The 19,028-nt window shown below is 48.5% G+C and overlaps 1 protein-coding gene across 2 annotated transcripts; it reads right to left on the bottom strand.

Annotated features, from left to right (window-relative positions):
• Positions 1 to 271: 271 nt before the first annotated feature.
• On the bottom strand, positions 272 to 18,099 carry copb1 (COPI coat complex subunit beta 1). 2 transcript variants are annotated; one of them, NM_001142202.1, is given in 22 exon segments: positions 272 to 583; positions 775 to 930; positions 1,348 to 1,437; positions 1,549 to 1,694; positions 3,488 to 3,607; positions 3,731 to 3,875; positions 3,978 to 4,157; positions 4,508 to 4,735; positions 4,841 to 4,961; positions 5,293 to 5,453; positions 5,759 to 5,855; positions 6,818 to 6,963; positions 7,062 to 7,208; positions 7,294 to 7,401; positions 8,063 to 8,182; positions 9,761 to 9,898; positions 9,982 to 10,074; positions 10,331 to 10,445; positions 11,297 to 11,466; positions 11,587 to 11,816; positions 12,635 to 12,781; positions 18,078 to 18,099. In NM_001142202.1, coding segments are annotated over 21 exon segments (2,862 nt in total). In that variant the 5' UTR covers positions 12,726 to 12,781; positions 18,078 to 18,099; the 3' UTR covers positions 272 to 523.
• Between the last annotated feature and the right edge of the window lie 929 nt (positions 18,100 to 19,028).

Here is a 19,028-nt window from a genome sequence, read left to right as displayed (position 1 = left end):
TACAGATAGCTAGAATCTCAGCCATAAAGCAGGGCAGGACTGCTGCTTACAATGGGGGGATCAGATAGGATCTGTGCCACTGTGACAGAATGCTCTGTTATACAGATAGCTAGAATCTCAGCCATAAAGCAGGGCAGGACTGCTGCTCACAATACAGATAGATTATTTGACACAGTAAGTAGGACGGGGGTGGGAGGGACACAAGGGGGCAGGTTATACAGTAAGGATTTGGGGTGGATAAGACCATAAATAAATGAATTTGCACTGGGAATGAGAGTAATGAAAAAGGTCACTTTATTGTGAGAGCACAGACATGTGTAGGACGAGCTGTCTCTGTGAGAGAGAGGAGACTGCATTCATAAAAGACAAAAGAAAATATATATATTATATATAAAGCCTGTAGCGTTATCGGACCGCAGCGCCGGTGACCAGAGACGCCGGGGGGGCCCTGCTCTCTCCAACCCTAATAATCTAATAATCAGATACGTGGCCCCAACAGAGCAACGAGAGGTCCCCCATCGACTTATATACAGGATTTCTTCTGTGAGAGATTGATCTTGTCCCCCAGGCTGAGCGCCATCCCCTGGTGGGAAACAAAATGGCACAACATTAATATTTATGTTTCATAGGGATAGTTCCCATTTAATCATTAAGCAGATTAAACCCAACCACGTTCATCTTTCAGTCTGTTGTTCAACTCTGCGCCGGTTGCTACAGTCAGCGATCCCAGCAACAAGACCACAATGTAGGAAATATGATTTAACCCCTCCTTACCTGGCTCTTAGCGCGAATCCTTATGTGCCCAGTTACGGGCGCTTCTGGTCCGAGGTGAATGGGCTTCTCGATGCTGACGTTGGCCAGGGCGTCTTCCCCAAATATGGAGCGGGCGTACAGATTGGCTGCCATGAAGCCGCAGTAACCAGACAGCGCCTGTAGGAGGAGCAGATCCATGGATTCATTCTCTGATACAGGGGGGGGTGCCTAGGCAGGGAGGTGCACTGGCCGGGAGGGGGGGTATCAGGTAAGTAATTACACTGGGGTTGGGAGGGGCCTAACATTTTGGCTCCGCCCAGTGATTATCTCTTTAAAGGAGAAGGAAAGTTACAAAGTCCAAAAATGGGCAATTCATGTGGGTCATGAATGATATCTGTAAGAATCCTCCTTACTCTACAGTGCCATCTAGTGGTGGATAATATAAATGTTCTTTACATGGTAAAGTTGCCCTTTTTACATTGCCCTGGGCCCCCCCCCATGCCCAGCAGCTGAAACGCCCAATACCTAATCTGTGGCCCCCCCCTTGGTGAGTTCCCACCCCCAAACCCCAATACCGTCGGGCACAGAACGTACCTTCTCCGGGGTGAGACATTTCATGTTGGTCGATTTCAGGATGTGCTGCAGATACTCATTCAGATCCGTGATGTTGGTGTTAACTGTCACCTGTAGGGGCCAAAACAGGGCAGGTCAGGGGGGCGGGTAGCGCAGGACTGAACATAAGGGTTCATGTCATGTGACTTTCCCTTTATTTATGGGTCCCGGGACAAACCTTACCTTGTTTTCCCACTCAAACTCCGCCCACATTTGTCGGAATTCTGTGTCGGTGCAGGACGCCGGTTGGATATAGTCCATAATATCTATGTGGATGTCGCTCAGGACAACGCAGTTCCTGTCGCTGGCTGCACCGGATACATCGTACACTGCAGAGAGGGGTTACGGAAGGGAATGGGTTAATGTGAGCTCCTAGGCTTTGTTCCTGCTCAGGCCTGTGATGCAGTGGGGCCACCTAGTGGCGAAAGCACATACAGCACATGTACTGGGCTTTATCCCCTATAAACACAAGAAATTTCTACACTTCTTATTCCCAGAACGCCCCCAGCCCCAGCCCAGACTGCCCCCAGCCCCAGCCCAGACTGCCCCCAGCCCCAGCCCAGACTGCCCCCAGCCCCAGCCCAGACTGCCCCCAGCCCCAGCCCAGACTGGCCCCAGCCCCAGCCCAGACTGGCCCCAGCCCCAGCCCAGACTGGCCCCAGCCCCAGCCCAGACTGGCCCCAGCCCCAGCCCAGACTGGCCCCAGCCCCAGCCCAGACTGCCCCCAGCCCAGACTGCCCCCAGCTCAGACTGCCCCCAGCCCAGACTGCCCCCAGCCCAGACTGCCCCCAGCCCCAGCCCAGACTGCCCCAGCCCAGACTGCCCCCAGCCCAGACTGCCCCCAGCCCAGACTGCCCCCAGCCCCAGCCCAGACTGCCCCAGCCAGACTGCCCCCAGCCCAGACTGGCCCCCAGCCCAGACTGCCCCCAGCCCAGACTGCCCCCAGCCCAGACTGCCCCCAGCCCCAGCCCAGACTGCCCCAGCCCAGACTGCCCCCAGCCCCAGCCCAGACTGGCCCCAGCCCCAGCCCAGACTGGCCCCAGCTCAGACTGCCCCCAGCCCAGACTGCCCCCAGACCAGACTGCCCCCAGCCCCAGCCCAGACTGCCCCAGCTCAGACTGCCCCAGCCCAGACTGCCCCCAGCCCAGACTGCCCCCAGCCCCAGCCCAGACTGCCCCAGCCCAGACTGCCCCCAGCCCCAGCCCAGACTGCCCCCCCAGCCTCCCAGCCCCCAGACTGGCCCCAGCCCCAGCCCAGACTGGCCCCAGCCCCAGCCCAGACTGGCGCCCAGCCCGCAGCCCAGACTGGCCCCAGCCCCAGCCCAGACTGGCCCCAGCCCCAGCCCAGACTGGCCCCAGCCCCAGCCCAGACTGGCCCCAGCCCCAGCCCAGACTGGCCCCAAGCCCCAGCCCAGACTGGCCCCAGCCCAGACCTGGCCCCAGCCCCAGCCCAGACTGGCCCCAGCCCCAGCCCAGACTGGCCCCAGCCCCAGGCCCAGACTGGCCCCAGCCCCAGCCCAGACTGGCCCCAGCCCCAGCCAGACAGGCCCCAGCCCCAGCCCAGGACAGGGCCCCAGCCCCAGCCCAGACTGGCCCCAGCCCCAGCCCAGACTGGCCCCAGCCCCAGACCAGACTGGCCCCAGCCCCAGACCAGACTGGCCCCAGCCCCAGACCAGACTGGCCCCAGCCCCAGACCAGACTGCCCCAGCCCCAGACCAGACTGGCCCCAGCCCCAGACCAGACTGGCCCCAGCCCCAGACCAGACTGGCCCAGCCCCAGACCAGTCTGGCCCCAGCCCCAGACCAGACTGGCCCCAGCCCCAGCCCAGACTGGCCCCAGCCCCAGCCCAGACTGGCCCCAGGCCCCAGCCCAGCCCAGACTGGCCCCAGCCCCAGACCAGACAGGCCCCAGCCCCAGACCAGACAGGCCCCAGCCCCAGCCCAGACTGGCCCCAGCCCCAGACCAGACTGGCCCCAGCCCCAGACCAGACTGGCCCCAGCCCCAGACCAGACTGGCCCCAGCCCCAGACCAGACTGGCCCCAGCCCCAGACCAGACTGGCCCCAGCCCCAGACCAGACTGGCCCCAGACTGCCTTATAAAGGAGGCAGGGAGATCAGACTCACCGATGTTGCCAAATATAATCCCGTTCTCTGTGGAGGCAACTTTGACGTTAGCCTTGATGTTTGCGAAGTCGTGGGGGGCGAGGGTCAGAGGGGAGGGCTTCTCTACCAGCTTCAGATCGCCTGCGACAAACAGCAAAATAAAATTAAAAAAGGAACACAGTTCATTTTATAGTAAATTTACCCTTTAGAAGTTGCCTCTATGCCCCCGGCACAATACCCCGAGACCCCTGCAGATACCCTTACCCAGTGTTGCCAGCTCCAGGGTGCAGCTCTGCAACGTGTCGCCGGTCTGGTTCACCACCAGGACGTCCAACACAATATCGTACTGATTGACGTGCACATAGGCTTCTGCGTACACCGGGTCCGAGAATCCCGTCAGCTGCGTCACCTACGGGGCGAGAAGAGCCGCAACGGCACAAATAATAAACTCAGTGAACCCCCAGACTAAATGCCAGCTTAGGGCACAATACAGAGTAACCCCCCCACTCACTTTATTGAGTTTGGAGGCCAGGGGGTCGGCGGCCTCCTTCCTTTGCGTTGTCCCCATGGCGGCCAGAAGGCTGAGCTGAAACTGATCCTCTTTGGAGGCCGTCTCGTTCTTGGCCGTCAGTTGCATGAAGGAAATGGGGTCGTCCGGCTGAACCGTCACGTTCCTCTTCTCGGACTCTTTCTGATTGGGGGAGAGAAGAAAAGACGATCACAATCTGCATTTTTATTAAAGGAGAAGTAAATTGTGCTCCTCCTCCTCAACTCTATAGAGCCTCCTTTCCATACAGGCACCGCCCTCATACCCTGCCGCTGCCAATGGAATTGCTGCTTTAGGGCTGCAGTTTATGTCTTTGGCCAGTAGAGGGTATTCCTGCTACATTAAGCTTCTTTACCCCATTGCCCCCAACACCCCATAGAAATGGGGTCTCTCATATTCATCTTCCATTCTCAATCCAACATGGCTGCCAGGTTGCTAGGGAACCAAGACCAAATCCCATAGGCTCCTCCTTCCTTGGGGTAACATCCCATTACCTTCTGCGAGAGCTTCTCCTCCTCCAACTTGGCCGACAGCATGTGGGACAGAGACTGCCGACATTCCTTGTTGAAAATCTCGTTCATGAGGGGAGAACATTCCGACAGAACCTTCAGGCAAAGGGAGATGCGATCCACGTCGTCGTCTGTGATTGGCTTCTTGGGGAGGGAGGACTTGCCCAGGTGGAGGATGGTGGCCATCAGCAACATGGCTTCTGCCACGAACGACTAAAGGAAACAGAATAAAGGGGAATAAGGGGGGGGGCTACTGGCCAGGGGCCACACAATCAAAATGAAGACCAATTGCAAAGTGGCAATATCTCCATCACTTACATTCTGTTTTCTTTTCTCCTGGACTAACGCCACGTAGCGCAGCGCGATCTTGGTCAGCGTGGTGGCAAGGGACGCAGCCACATAGAAATCCCCGTCCAGCAAGAAGCCTCTTAGCGGGGGTCTGTAAGTCCAAGCGTAGGTTAAAATGACTCTTATAGGGATTCTCAGCCTGTAGAAGGTCAGCTCTTTGGGACAATAAGGTTAAGTTACCAATAAAAGCAATGGGAGGTATAAGGGAGTAATAAAGATACTGAGAGAGATGGAGCCTTTGCAGCAAAGCCATTTTTCAGCGGCATTCTGTGCTTTAGTATCACTGCTCCACCTACTGGCCAAACACAGAATTACATGTATTTGCTATTTGAACTGGGACAAAACCAACAGGCACAGGGGGTACAACTAGAAGTTGGGCCCAAAACGGACTGATGTGAAGCAAGAGACTGAGCCCCTCGTACCTCTCCTCTTCTTTCTTTGCGGGCCGGGAGCTGCTCAGGGCGCTCTGCGTGGCATAGGTGCCCATCTCTGTCACCAGCTTCTGCGTCGGCCCCACCGTCACGTCCTCCTCTGGCTTTAACTCTCCCGATTCCTTCTTCAGTTCCGTCTCTACTATAGGCACCTAAACACAGACAAAATAATACCCCAGGGGTAGAATAAATAGAGATAGACAGACACAGAGAGCGAGACAGGCAGACAGAAAGAGATAAATGATCTTATTGGTTGCTATGGGTTACTGCTCTTGGGCAAATTTAGTGCCTTTTTATTACATAATCCCTTTAGTTATCAATATTTAATGTAACAGCACTTTGTATCTATTATTGTATTGATCCCTGTTTGTAGTTAATTTATTGTTCTGCCTGTACAGCGCTGTGTGCATACGGGGGTGATATATACACACACACACACACACACACACACACGTACCTCTCCCAGGGACCGGCGCACTTCAGTCATCACACTGTTAATATCTTCTTTTGTGCTGCAATATTCACCCAAAATCCACAGGGCGGCCCTGTATATTCTGCAACAGGAAGAGACATTGTATTGTGATATATTATATCTATACCTATCTCTCTCTCTATCCCTATCTCTCTCTATACCTATAACTATCTACCCATATCTATCTCTCTACCTCTTTCTATCCCTATATATATCTATAACTATCTCTCTATCCCTATATCTATCTATATTTATCTATCTCTATATCGCTCTCCATACCTATCTCTCTATACCTACCTTTCTCTTTCTATCCCTATATCTATCTATCTCTTTTTTATCCCTATATCTATCCATATCTCTCTACCCATATCTATCTCTTTCTATCCCTATATCTATCTATACTTTTCTCTCTATACCCATATCTATCTCTTTCTATCCCTATATCTATCTATACCTCTCTATTCCTATATCTATCTACCCATATCTCTCTCTCTCCTTCTATCCCTATATCTATCTATACCTCTCTATCCCTATATCTATCTACCCATATCGCTCTCTCTCTTTCTATCCCTATATCTATCTATATCTCTCTATCCCTATATCTATCTGCCCATATCTCTCTACCCATATCTATCTCTTTCTATCCCTATATCTATCCATATCTCTCTACCCATATCTATCTCTTTCTATCCCTATATCTATCTATACCTCTCTATCCCTATATCTATCTACCCATATCTATCTCTTTCTATCCCTATATCTATCTATACCTATCTCTCTATCTATACCTCTCTATCCCTGTATCTCTCTACCCATATCTATCCCTATATCTATCTATACCTATCTCTTTATCTATATCTCTCTATACCTATCTCTCTATCCCTATAGCTATCTATACCTATTTCTCTATAGATATCCATCTCTATAGATACATATATATAGGGGGCCCCGGGCCCCCACTCAGCCTGTTTATCCCCCCTTGGGAGCCCGGGGGCTGTAACACAACACAGAGCAGCCACATTAAGCCCAAGTTAAGGAACGTACTTGACTGATTTGATCGCATGGAAAACTTCCAGCATCTTCTCCACTATGAGTGGGCGGAGATTATCAAAGCGCTGCACGGCTTCCCGCACAAACTCCAGGACATCGGCCGCCGCCGCCTCGTTGCTGTCGCTGAGGAACTCCATGAGCTGAAGGTGCAACATAAAACCCCACAACGTTACCCTTAGCAACAGACAAACGCGCAAGGCGCCCGACTTGGTTACGGGGAGCAGCGTCTGTCACTTACCACTGGGATGACGTTGGCGGCCATGTCTGGGAAGCGCACACTGCAGGAATGGAGCGTTCTCACCAGCAGCTGCCTGTACTTGTCCGTGTCCTCGTGCTCAGTCACGTTATTGGTCTTGATCACCTCTTTCTTCAGCACGATGACCAGCTGGGGGTGAAATACAGCCCATCAGAGTTCTGCCCCGGCATAGGGTGGATTGATTGGTTCAACAGGAAACGTTACAATGCGTTACCTCTTCCACGTTGCGCGAGGACACCAGTTCCAGTGCCAGTTGGAGGGTCTTTTTGCGCACTTCCAGGTCGGGGGTGCTCAGTACCCGCAGGATGTCCATCACCAGATCCTTGAATGCAATAAGGAAGTGTTACAGCAATGAACCAATAAGGAGAGAGTAAACCAAACCCTGGGTTTGGTCCGTAAAGGGGCTGTTCACCTTTAAATTAACTCTTAGTATGATGTAGAGTGCGATATTCTGAGACAATCTGCAATTGGTCTTCATTTTTTTTTTATAATTTGTGGTTTCCCAGTTATTTAGCAACTCTCCAGTTTTAAGCTTCAGCAGTTTTCTGGTTGCTAGGGTTCAAATTACCTTAGCAACCAGGGAGTGGTTTGAATGAGAGACAGGAATATGAATAGGAGAGGAGCTGAATGGAAAGATAAGGAATAAAAAGTAACAATAAAACTGGAGCCTCACAGAGCAATAGGGTTTGGCTGCCGGGGTCAGTGACCCCCATTTGAAAGCTACAAAGAGTCAGAAGACGGCAAAATTAAAAAAGTATAAAAAAAAATAAATAACGAAGACCAATTGAAAAGATGCTTAGAATAGCCCATTCTATAACATACTGAAAGGTAACCAATCCACTACCAGCAGCGAGGGACCCTGTCTCCATTCAGTACCAGCACATAACGGCTGCACTGGAGCCAGCCTTATAGCGCCCTCTAGTGGCGAATTTACATTACAGCTACAGATGCTGATAAAGATGGAAAAGTACAAATCTGCCCACCTGTAGCACTCGCTCATGGGAAGGGTGGTCCTTCAGCTCCACCAGTCGGTCCAACACAATCAGCTTCACGTTATTGTCGCTCTCCTTGATGATCAGGTCGATGTAGCACTGAGCGGCTGCCTAGGGACACAAGGAGAACGGTATTCACATTAGTACAGAACTTGTACCCCGACCCGGTGTCTAACCATGAAAGGGCCTTGTTCCCCAACAGAAAGAAGTATTAGGGTGAAGGCACACAGGGCTACTAGTAGCGGCTACTAAAACAGACAATGCTGATCATTTACTGATAATTGTCCCTATGTATGTTTAGCAGAGGCAATTCTCAGTATTGTCTATGGCAGGGGATTTTCTGGTGTTTAGTAGCCATGACAAGTAGCTGCTACTAAGTAGCTTCGTGTGGCTTCACCCTAAGGGTAAAAACACACAGAGCTACTTTTCATGGCTACTTAGTGTAAGAACCCACAAAGCGGTCGAGTAGGCGACGGACTGCTCCGAAAAGCCTTCCCACTGGCAACAATAGGGGAGTAAAACGTAACCAGTGATCTTGCTCAGAGCAGCCAATCAGATGCTTAGCTTTGGTTTTCTAACTGTTGAAATCTAATAGCTGATTGGTTGCCCTGGGCAACATCACCAGTAATGCTTCACACCACTTTTTACACAACATGATAAATAAACCCCTAGGAGTCGCTGGTGGAAAGCAGAGCTCTATTGGGGGTGACTCAAGTGTTCCGTGGGTTCTTACCCTATATAGCCATGAAAAAGTAGCTGCTACTAGTAGCTCAGTGTGTCTTCACAGTACACAGTAAGATCTGCTCGCTTGGTGAAGTCGCCCAGCGAGCAAATCTTCTCCAGACATGGCCACCTAAGGGTGGGCGATATTGGGCTAAGTTGGTCGTTTGGCCCTAGGGTCAAAAATCGAATTAAAACAGCGGGTACAGGCGCCGTCAGTTTGGGGACTGCATCAACGAGCCGATGTGGTTCCCAATCTGACGGAAAATCAAACCTGCCCGATTTTAGGCCAGATGTTGGTCAGGGAGGCCCATACAGGGGCGAATTGGTCTAAAGGACCAATATCGGCCCGTGTATGGGCACCTTAAGGGTGAAGACACATGGAGCTACTTAGTAGCAGCTACTAATATGTGCCTTCACCCTTACTCATTAGTCCTGCCAGTTACCTTGATGGCAGTGGGCGCACTGGAGAAAGTGACCAGTGTTCCGTGGGTTCTTACCCTATTTAGCCATGAAAAAGTAGCTGCTACTAGTAGCTAAGTGTGTCTTCACCCTTAAGCTGGCCATACACAGTAAGATCTGCTCCCCTGGTGAAGTCGCCAAGCAAGTGGATCTTATCCAGACATGCCCACCTACGGCTGGGCAATATTGGGCTAATTCGGTCATTTGGCCCTAGGGTCAAACAATCGAAATAAAACAGTGGGTATAGGCACCGTCAGTTTGGGGACTGCATCAACAGGCCGATCCGAGGGAAAATCAAACCCGCCAAGATCTGGCTGATTTTAGACCAGATGTTGGTAGGGGAGGCCCATAGTTTGTGCCCATACAGGGGCAGATAAGCTGCCGAATCAGTCTAAAGAACAGATATCGGCCCTTGTATGGGCACCTTAAGGGTGAAGACACATGAATCTACTTAGTAGCAGCTGCTAATATGGGACTTCACCCTTACTCATTAGTCCTGCCAGTTACCTTGATGGCAGTGGGCGCACTGGAGAGAGTGACCAGGGTTCCAGCAGCTTCATACTTGACGGCCGGACTGGACGACTGGAGCAGGTTGTAGATGCACCGGATGAAGCGAGCCCTCTCGGAGGGGTTGGCATGGCAAACCTGCAGGGGAAGGATGGATTAATGGATGTGGCTCGGCGGGTTGGGATTGGCAGACGCACAGCACGGCAGTCGCCGACACAAACCTTGTAGATGAGCTCGACGATGACCAACTGCAGGATGTCCCCAAACGTCTGCACTTGGTCGATGCAGGTACTCAGGTAATCCAGGGCCCGGTCCTACGGGGAACAGGGAGAGTTTGGGCCGGAGAACAGATCTGTACATCCCGTGACCCTCGGGATCCCATTATCTGGCGCCACTTGGTTGGCAGCCAGTGTAACTGCCAGTTCTCCCCACGGCTCATTATGTTACATGAGAATGGCGCCTAATGAAGGGGCTCATTATTATAACAATGAAGTAAATCTGCTAGTAGCCAATGAGGTTGCGGGCTCTGCAGGACACGCCCCCCCCCAACTCTCCCCCCTCTCTCGCTACCTGATCGGCATGGATGAGCATCATGAAGGCGTTGCGCTTGCAGCTCGCATCTTTCTCGTTCACAAGGAAATCGTGGATCAGTTCTGGAGCATCCGGGATCAGGTGTTCGAAGTTCCTACAAGGAGAACACAGCAGGGCTGAGTAGAACACGGAACCCCCCAAGTACCGGCTCTGGGCAAGTCCAAAGTGAATCTCCCAAGTCTGATAAAAGCCCAAGGGGAGGTTCCGATCATCGCCACGAGGGCAATGTTACCCTTAAAGGGGCGGTTCACAGTTAATTTTTAGTATGTTACAGACTGGCCACTTCTAAGCAACTTTTACATTGGTCTTCATTATTTATGTTATAATTTTTGATTTATTTGCCTTCTTCAAACTCTTTGTGGTTTTAAAATGGGGGTCACCGACCCCGGCAGCCAAACCCTATTGCTCTGTGAGGCTCCAGTTTTATTGTTATTGTTACTTTTTATTCCTTATCTTTCTATTCTGCCCCTTTCCTATTCATATACTTGTCTCTCATCCAAACCACTCCCTGGTTGCTAAGGTAAGTTGGACCCTAGCAACCAAATAGCTGCTGAAACTCCAAACTGCTGAACTGAAAATGAACTACAAATAATAAAAAATGAAGACCAATTGCAAACTGTCTCAGAATATTACTCTCTACATCATACTAAACGTTAACTCAGAGGTGAACCCCTTGAATGAGGTAAGTCTTGGCCTGGATCATATCTAGACTATATCTATCATATATATATATATATCTATATATATATATCTATAGATATTATATATATATATATATATATATAGATATTATATATCTATATGATATATATATATATATATATATATATATATATATATATATATAAAGATATATATATACATACATACACACACACATAGTATATATATATATATATATATATATAAATATAATATGAGACTTTCTGCTCGGCTGGGGCTCACCTGTAGATGGTGTAGATGGCGAGCACCGCGTTCCTACGCACGTAGCTGTGGCGGTGCTCCAGGCAGGCCCGAATCGCCGGCATCAGGGGCTCCAGAAGCTCCGCCTCTTTCAGTTTGCACAGGAAGCGTAGTGTAGATCCCCTGATGAACTCGTTGGGGTGCTGGAGATCCTGTAAATGGGGATACAGAATGGAATGACGTCATTGGTGCACCCAAATCATAATGGAAGCCCGGTTGGTTATCTACCCAATGGGAGTCACCCACCACCGCTAAAGCCACGCCCCTCTCACCTTCCTGTAGGCGTCGCACACGAGGATCATCTCCTGCAAGAGTTTCCCGTCGGGCGTGGTCTTGGGCACAATCTCCCAGAAGACCAAGAGCAGCTTCTTGATGGTGTGATCCTGCAGCGGCAGCACAAACCGTATGATGGTCATCAGCAGCCCCGGCAGCTTCTCTCCATTTAGGATCATGATGATCACTTTCTTCAGGGCCTCCGTCTTGGATTTCACATCTCCTTTCTCTGCAGGGGGGGGGGGGGGGGGAATAGAGAATTACTCACGTGTACCCCCCCGTATCCAGTGATGCATTGGGAAACCCTGCTCTTAACCTTTAGTATGATGTAGAGTATAATATTCTTAGATAATTTGCAATTGGTCTTCATTTTTTATTATCTGTAGTTTTTTAATTATTTCTGTTTTTGTTCAGCAGCTCTCTGGTTGCTAGGATCCATATTACCTTAGCAACCATGGAGACGCTTGACTGAAAAACTGATATATAAATAGGAGAGGGACTGAATAGCAAAATAAATAACATAAAGTAACAATAATAATAAAACTGGAGCCTCACAGAGCAATAGGGTTTGGCTGCCGGGGTCAGTGACCCCCATTTGAAAGCTGCAAAAAAAAAAAAAAAAAAAAAAAAAAGGAAAAAAGGTGCAAATAATTCAAAAATTATTAAAAATATATAATGAAGACCAATTGAAAAGTTGCTTGGAATTTGACCAAAGAAATATTGCTCTGTGAGGCTACAATTTTATGGTTAATTTTTATTACTTTATCTTTCTATTCAGCCCCTCTCCTATTTATATATCAGTCACTCTCTGGTTACTAAGGTAAATTGGACCATAGCAACCAGAAAACTGCTGAAATTCCAAACTAGAGAGAGCTGCAGAACAAAAAGTAAAATTAATAAACTCCCGGAAATAAAAAAAAAAATGAAGACCAATTGCAAATTGTCTCAGAATAGCACCCTCTACATCGTTCTAAAAGTTAATTCAAAGGTAAACAACCCCTTTAGGTACTAATGCACAGTAAGGAGGGGAGTTGGGAGGGGCCTCACCCAAGTCCGCCTTCAGAGTAATTTCGGATGGAGGTTCCGAGTCCATTGGAACGTTAATGAGAGTGTAACACACATTCTCGGCTGCAGTCATGGTGCCGGGGCAGTTCAGCCTTCTGATTCGCTGCTGTATAAAATGAGGAGGCGGCCCTGGAGGAGAAATGAAAAAAACATTACAAATAAAGAAAAACTGGCGCTGTATTTATCCTGCTGTGGGTTCTGGGGTATTATACATGGAATTGGCACTGTATTTATCCTGCTGTGGGTTCTGGGGTATTATACATGGAATTGGCACTGTATTTATCCTGCTGTGGGTTCTGGGGTATTATACATGGAATTGGCACTGTATTTATCTGCTGTGGGTTCTGGGGTATTATACATGGAATTGGCACTGTATTTATCTGCTGTGGGTTCTGGGGTATTATACATGGAATTGGCACTGTATTTATCTGCTGTGGGTTCTGGGGTATTATACATGGAATTGGCACTGTATTTATCCTGCTGTGGGTTCTGGGGTATTATACATGGAATTGGCACTGTATTTATCTGCTGTGGGTTCTGGGGTATTATACATGGAATTGGCACTGTATTTATCCTGCTGTGGGTTCTGGGGTATTATACATGGAATTGGCACTGTATTTATCTGCTGTGGGTTCTGGGGTATTATACATGGAATTGGCACTGTATTTATCCTGCTGTGGGTTCTGGGGGTATTATACATGGAATTGGCACTGTATTTATCCTGCTGTGGGTTCTGGGGGTATTATACATGGAATTGGCACTGTATTTATCCTGCTGTGGGTTCTGGGGTATTATACATGGAATTGGCACTGTATTTATCTGCTGTGGGTTCTGGGGTATTATACATGGAATTGGCACTGTATTTATCTGCTGTGGGTTCTGGGGTATTATACATGGAATTGGCACTGTATTTATCCTGCTGTGGGTTCTGGGGTATTATACATGGAATTGGCACTGTATTTATCCCGCTGTGGGTTCTGGGGTATTATACATGGAATTGGCACTGTATTTATCCCGCTGTGGGTTCTGGGGTATTATACATGGAATTGGCACTGTATTTATCCCGCTGTGGGTTCTGGGGTATTATACATGGAATTGGCACTGTATTTATCCTGCTGTGGGTTCTGGGGTATTATACATGGAATTGGCACTGTATTTATCCTGCTGTGGGTTCTGGGGTATTATACATGGAATTGGCATTGTATTTATCTGCTGTGGGTTCTGGGGTATTATACATGGAATTGGCACTGTATTTATCCCGCTGTGGGTTCTGGGGTATTATACATGGAATTGGCACTGTATTTATCTGCTGTGGGTTCTGGGGTATTATACATGGAATTGGCACTGTATTTATCCTGCTGTGGGTTCTGGGGTATTATACATGGAATTGGCACTGTATTTATCCTGCTGTGGGTTCTGGGTATTATACATGGAATTGGCACTGTATTTATCCTGCTGTGGGTTCTGGGGTATTATACATGGAATTGGCACTGTATTTATCTGCTGTGGGTTCTGGGGTATTATACATGGAATTGGCACTGTATTTATCCTGCTGTGGGTTCTGGGGTATTATACATGGAATTGGCACTGTATTTATCCTGCTGTGGGTTCTGGGGTATTATACATGGAATTGGCATTGTATTTATCCTGCTGTGGGTTCTGGGGTATTATACATGGAATTGGCACTGTATTTATCCTGCTGTGGGTTCTGGGGTATTATACATGGAATTGGCACTGTATTTATCCCGCTGTGGGTTCTGGGGTATTATACATGGAATTGGCACTGTATTTATCCCGCTGTGGGTTCTGGGGTATTATACATGGAATTGGCACTGTATTTATCTGCTGTGGGTTCTGGGGTATTATACATGGAATTGGCACTGTATTTATCTGCTGTGGGTTCTGGGGTATTATACATGGAATTGGCACTGTATTTATCCCGCTGTGGGTTCTGGGGTATTATACATGGAATTGGCACTGTATTTATCCCGCTGTGGGTTCTGGGGTATTATACATGGAATTGGCACTGTATTTATCCTGCTGTGGGTTCTGGGGTATTATACATGGAATTGGCACTGTATTTATCTGCTGTGGGTTCTGGGGTATTATACATGGAATTGGCACTGTATTTATCCTGCTGTGGGTTCTGGGGTATTATACATGGAATTGGCACTGTATTTATCCCGCTGTGGGTTCTGGGGTATTATACATGGAATTGGCACTGTATTTATCCTGCTGTGGGTTCTGGGGTATTATACATGGAATTGGCACTGTATTTATCTGCTGTGGGTTCTGGGGTATTATACATGGAATTGGCACTGTATTTATCCTGCTGTGGGTTCTGGGGTATTATACATGGAATTGGCACTGTATTTATCCCGCTGTGGGTTCTGGGGTATTATACATGGAATTGGCACTGTATTTATCCTGCTGTGGGTTCTGGGGTATTATACATGGAATTGGCACTGTATTTATCCCGCTGTGGGTTCTGGGGTATTATACATGGAATTGGCACTGTATTTATCCCGCTGTGGGTTCTGGGGTATTATACATGGAATTGGCACTGTATTTATCCCGCTGTGGGTTCTGGGGTATTATACATGGAATTGGCACTGTATTTATCTGCTGTGGGTTCTGGGGTATTATACATGGAATTGGCACTGTATTTATCCTGCTGTGGGTTCTGGGGTATTATACATGGAATTGGCACTGTATTTATCCCGCTGTGGGTTCTGGGGTATTATACATGGAATTGGCACTGTATTTATCCTGCTGTGGGTTCTGGGGTATTATACATGGAATTGGCACTGTATTTATCCTGCTGTGGGTTCTGGGGTATTATACATGGAATTGGCACTGTATTTATCTGCTGTGGGTTCTGGGGTATTATACATGGAATTGGCACTGTATTTATCTGCTGTGGGTTCTGGGGTATTATACATGGAATTGGCACTGTATTTATCTGCTGTGGGTTCTGGGGTATTATACATGGAATTGGCACTGTATTTATCTGCTGTGGGTTCTGGGGTATTATACATGGAATTGGCACTGTATTTATCCCGCTGTGGGTTCTGGGGTATTATACATGGAATTGGCACTGTATTTATCCCGCTGTGGGTTCTGGGGTATTATACATGGAATTGGCACTGTATTTATCTGCTGTGGGTTCTGGGGTATTATACATGGAATTGGCACTGTATTTATCCTGCTGTGGGTTCTGGGGTATTATACATGGAATTGGCACTGTATTTATCCCGCTGTGGGTTCTGGGGTATTATACATGGAATTGGCACTGTATTTATCCTGCTGTGGGTTCTGGGGTATTATACATGGAATTGGCACTGTATTTATCCTGCTGTGGGTTCTGGGGTATTATACATGGAATTGGCACTGTATTTATCTGCTGTGGGTTCTGGGGTATTATACATGGAATTGGCACTGTATTTATCTGCTGTGGGTTCTGGGGTATTATACATGGAATTGGCACTGTATTTATCTGCTGTGGGTTCTGGGGTATTATACATGGAATTGGCACTGTATTTATCTGCTGTGGGTTCTGGGGTATTATACATGGAATTGGCACTGTATTTATCTGCTGTGGGTTCTGGGGTATTATACATGGAATTGGCACTGTATTTATCCCGCTGTGGGTTCTGGGGTATTATACATGGAATTGGCACTGTATTTATCTGCTGTGGGTTCTGGGGTATTATACATGGAATTGGCACTGTATTTATCCCGCTGTGGGTTCTGGGGTATTATACATGGAATTGGCACTGTATTTATCCTGCTGTGGGTTCTGGGGTATTATACATGGAATTGGCACTGTATTTATCCTGCTGTGGGTTCTGGGGTATTATACATGGAATTGGCACTGTATTTATCCTGCTGTGGGTTCTGGGGTATTATACATGGAATTGGCGCTGTATTTATCCTGCTGTGGGTTCTGGGGTATTATACATGGAATTGGCACTGTATTTATCCCGCTGTGGGTTCTGGGGTATTATACATGGAATTGGCACTGTATTTATCCTGCTGTGGGTTCTGGGGTATTATACATGGAATTGGCACTGTATTTATCCTGCTGTGGGTTCTGGGGTATTATACATGGAATTGGCACTGTATTTATCCTGCTGTGGGTTCTGGGGTATTATACATGGAATTGGCACTGTATTTATCAGAGGGTACTATAGAAGGGTCGCTGCCAACAAGAGATCTCTGCCCATCTCTGTATTAACACCAAATACCCCAGTAAGGGGAATGTATCCACCTTTGCTACATGGCATTAGCACTAAATACACCACTAAATATTTGCCACCTTTTCCACGGGCCATTAACTCCAAATACCCCAGAATGAGATTTTACCCACCTTTGCCCCAGGGCATTAAGTCCAAATACCCCAAATACCCTGGCATTTTACCCACCTGTGCTACAGGGCATTAAGTCCAAATACCCCAAATACCCTGGTATTTTACCCACCTGTGCTACAGGGCATTAACTCCTAATACCCCAAATACCCTGGTATTTTACCCACCTGTGCTACAGGGCATTAACTCCTAATACCCCAAATACCCTGGTATTTTACCCACCTTTGCCCCAGGGCATTAACTCCTAATACCCCAAATACCCTGGTATTTTACCCACCTGTGCTACAGGGCATTAACTCCTAATACCCCAAATACCCTGGTATTTTACCCACCTGTGCTACAGGGCATTAACTCCTAATACCCCAAATACCCTGGTATTTTACCCACCTGTGCTACAGGGCATTAACTCCTAATACCCCAAATACCCTGGTATTTTACCCACCTGTGCTACAGGGCATTAACTCCTAATACCCCAAATACCCTGGTATTTTACCCACCTTTGCCCCAGGGCATTAACTCCTAATACCCCAAATACCCTGGTATTTTACCCACCTGTGCTACAGGGCATTAACTCCTAATACCCCAAATACCCTGGTATTTTACCCACCTGTGCTACAGGGCATTAACTCCTAATACCCCAAATACCCTGGTATTTTACCCACCTGTGCTACAGGGCATTAACTCCTAATACCCCAAATACCCTGGTATTTTACCCACCTGTGCTACAGGGAATTAACTCCTAATACCCCAAATACCCTGGCATTTTACCCACCTTTGCCCCAGGGCATTAACTCCTAATACCCCAAATACCCTGGTATTTTACCCACCTTTGCCCCAGGGCATTAAAACCACCACTTCTGTCGCATAAACTCCCGCAGTTCGCCCATAGATACCCCGGGGGGGTAGGTTCCCCACAGGTAGGACATGCCATGCACGTACCGGGCACCTACCTACCTCAGGGCAATAACAGCAGCTTAGCGCAGGGCCAATGGGTCGATTCTATGGTAGGAGGTAAGTCAAGCAGTTGCCCCTGGCGGGGGTAGTTCCCGCTGCCTTACCTGCGGCTCCGGGCTCACTCCGTACCAGGGACACTGAGCGCTCTCTGGGTGACGTGGAAGCGCCTAGCGGAGCGCAGTCCAACTCAATCGTACGGAAGCCGGGGAGGGCCAGAACACTCGCAAATCCCGGAAAGGCTACGTCACTGACAGACTCCTGAGAAACCGCGGAAGTGAGCGGCCCAGCAACCCGGAAACGAAATTTATAGGGGGCGTAACCTGCTGCTGAAACGCATGATCCAGGAAGTACCTTGCTCTAGTGAAACGCAACGATAACCGGAAACTCAATTTATGGGAGGGGGCGTAACCTGCTGCTGAAACGCATGATCCAGGAAGTATCTTGTTCTAGTGGAACGCAAACTTTACCGGCAAAATAGAAGCAGGATATAGAAAGAAACCCGGAACTTGCAGTCAATCTGTTAATCACTGATTGGCTCAGGATTCCCTTGATTTCATATAGCGCTATGTATGGTCTGATACAGGGCTGCACAGAATCCAGTTCAGCATGCAGCAGCCTTCTAGGTTAGACTCTCACTAGGGACAAGGAAAGCTGATATTATATTCAGGGACATTGGCATTCCTGCACCAGTACAGCTGGGGTGTTTGCTACAGAAACCCTACTATAGTTTATATAAATACCCCGCTGTGTAGCCCCGGGGGCAGCCATTCCTGCACCAGTACAGCTGGGGTGTTTGCTACAGAAACCCTACTATAGTTTATATAAATACCCCGCTGTGTAGCCCCGGGGGCAGCCGTTCCTGCACTGGTACAGCTGGGGTGTTTGCTACAGAAACCCTACTATAGTTTATATAAATACCCCGCTGTGTAGCCCCGGGGGCAGCCATTCCTGCACTGGTACAGCTGGGGTGTTTGCTACAGAAACCCTACTATAGTTTATATAAATACCCCGCTGTGTAGCCCCGGGGCAGCCATTCCTGCACTGGTACAGCTGGG

Source organism: Xenopus tropicalis, chromosome 4 (genome assembly GCF_000004195.4).
Source record: "Xenopus tropicalis strain Nigerian chromosome 4, UCB_Xtro_10.0, whole genome shotgun sequence".
Lineage (NCBI taxonomy): Eukaryota > Metazoa > Chordata > Amphibia > Anura > Pipidae > Xenopus > Xenopus tropicalis.
This window is presented reverse-complemented; position numbering and strand designations above follow the sequence as displayed.

Coding starts and splice junctions, on each gene's coding strand:
- copb1 (XM_031899923.1), bottom strand. CDS start 12,725: ATGACTGCAGCCGAGAATGTGTGTTACACTCTCATTAACGTTCCAATG. Junction 8,183..9,760: donor GTGCGCCCACTGCCATCAAG/GTAACTGGCAGG, acceptor TTGTGTCCCTAG/GCAGCCGCTCAGTGCTACAT. Junction 4,158..4,507: donor AGGAGAAGCTCTCGCAGAAG/GTAATGGGATGT, acceptor TCCCCCAATCAG/AAAGAGTCCGAGAAGAGGAA.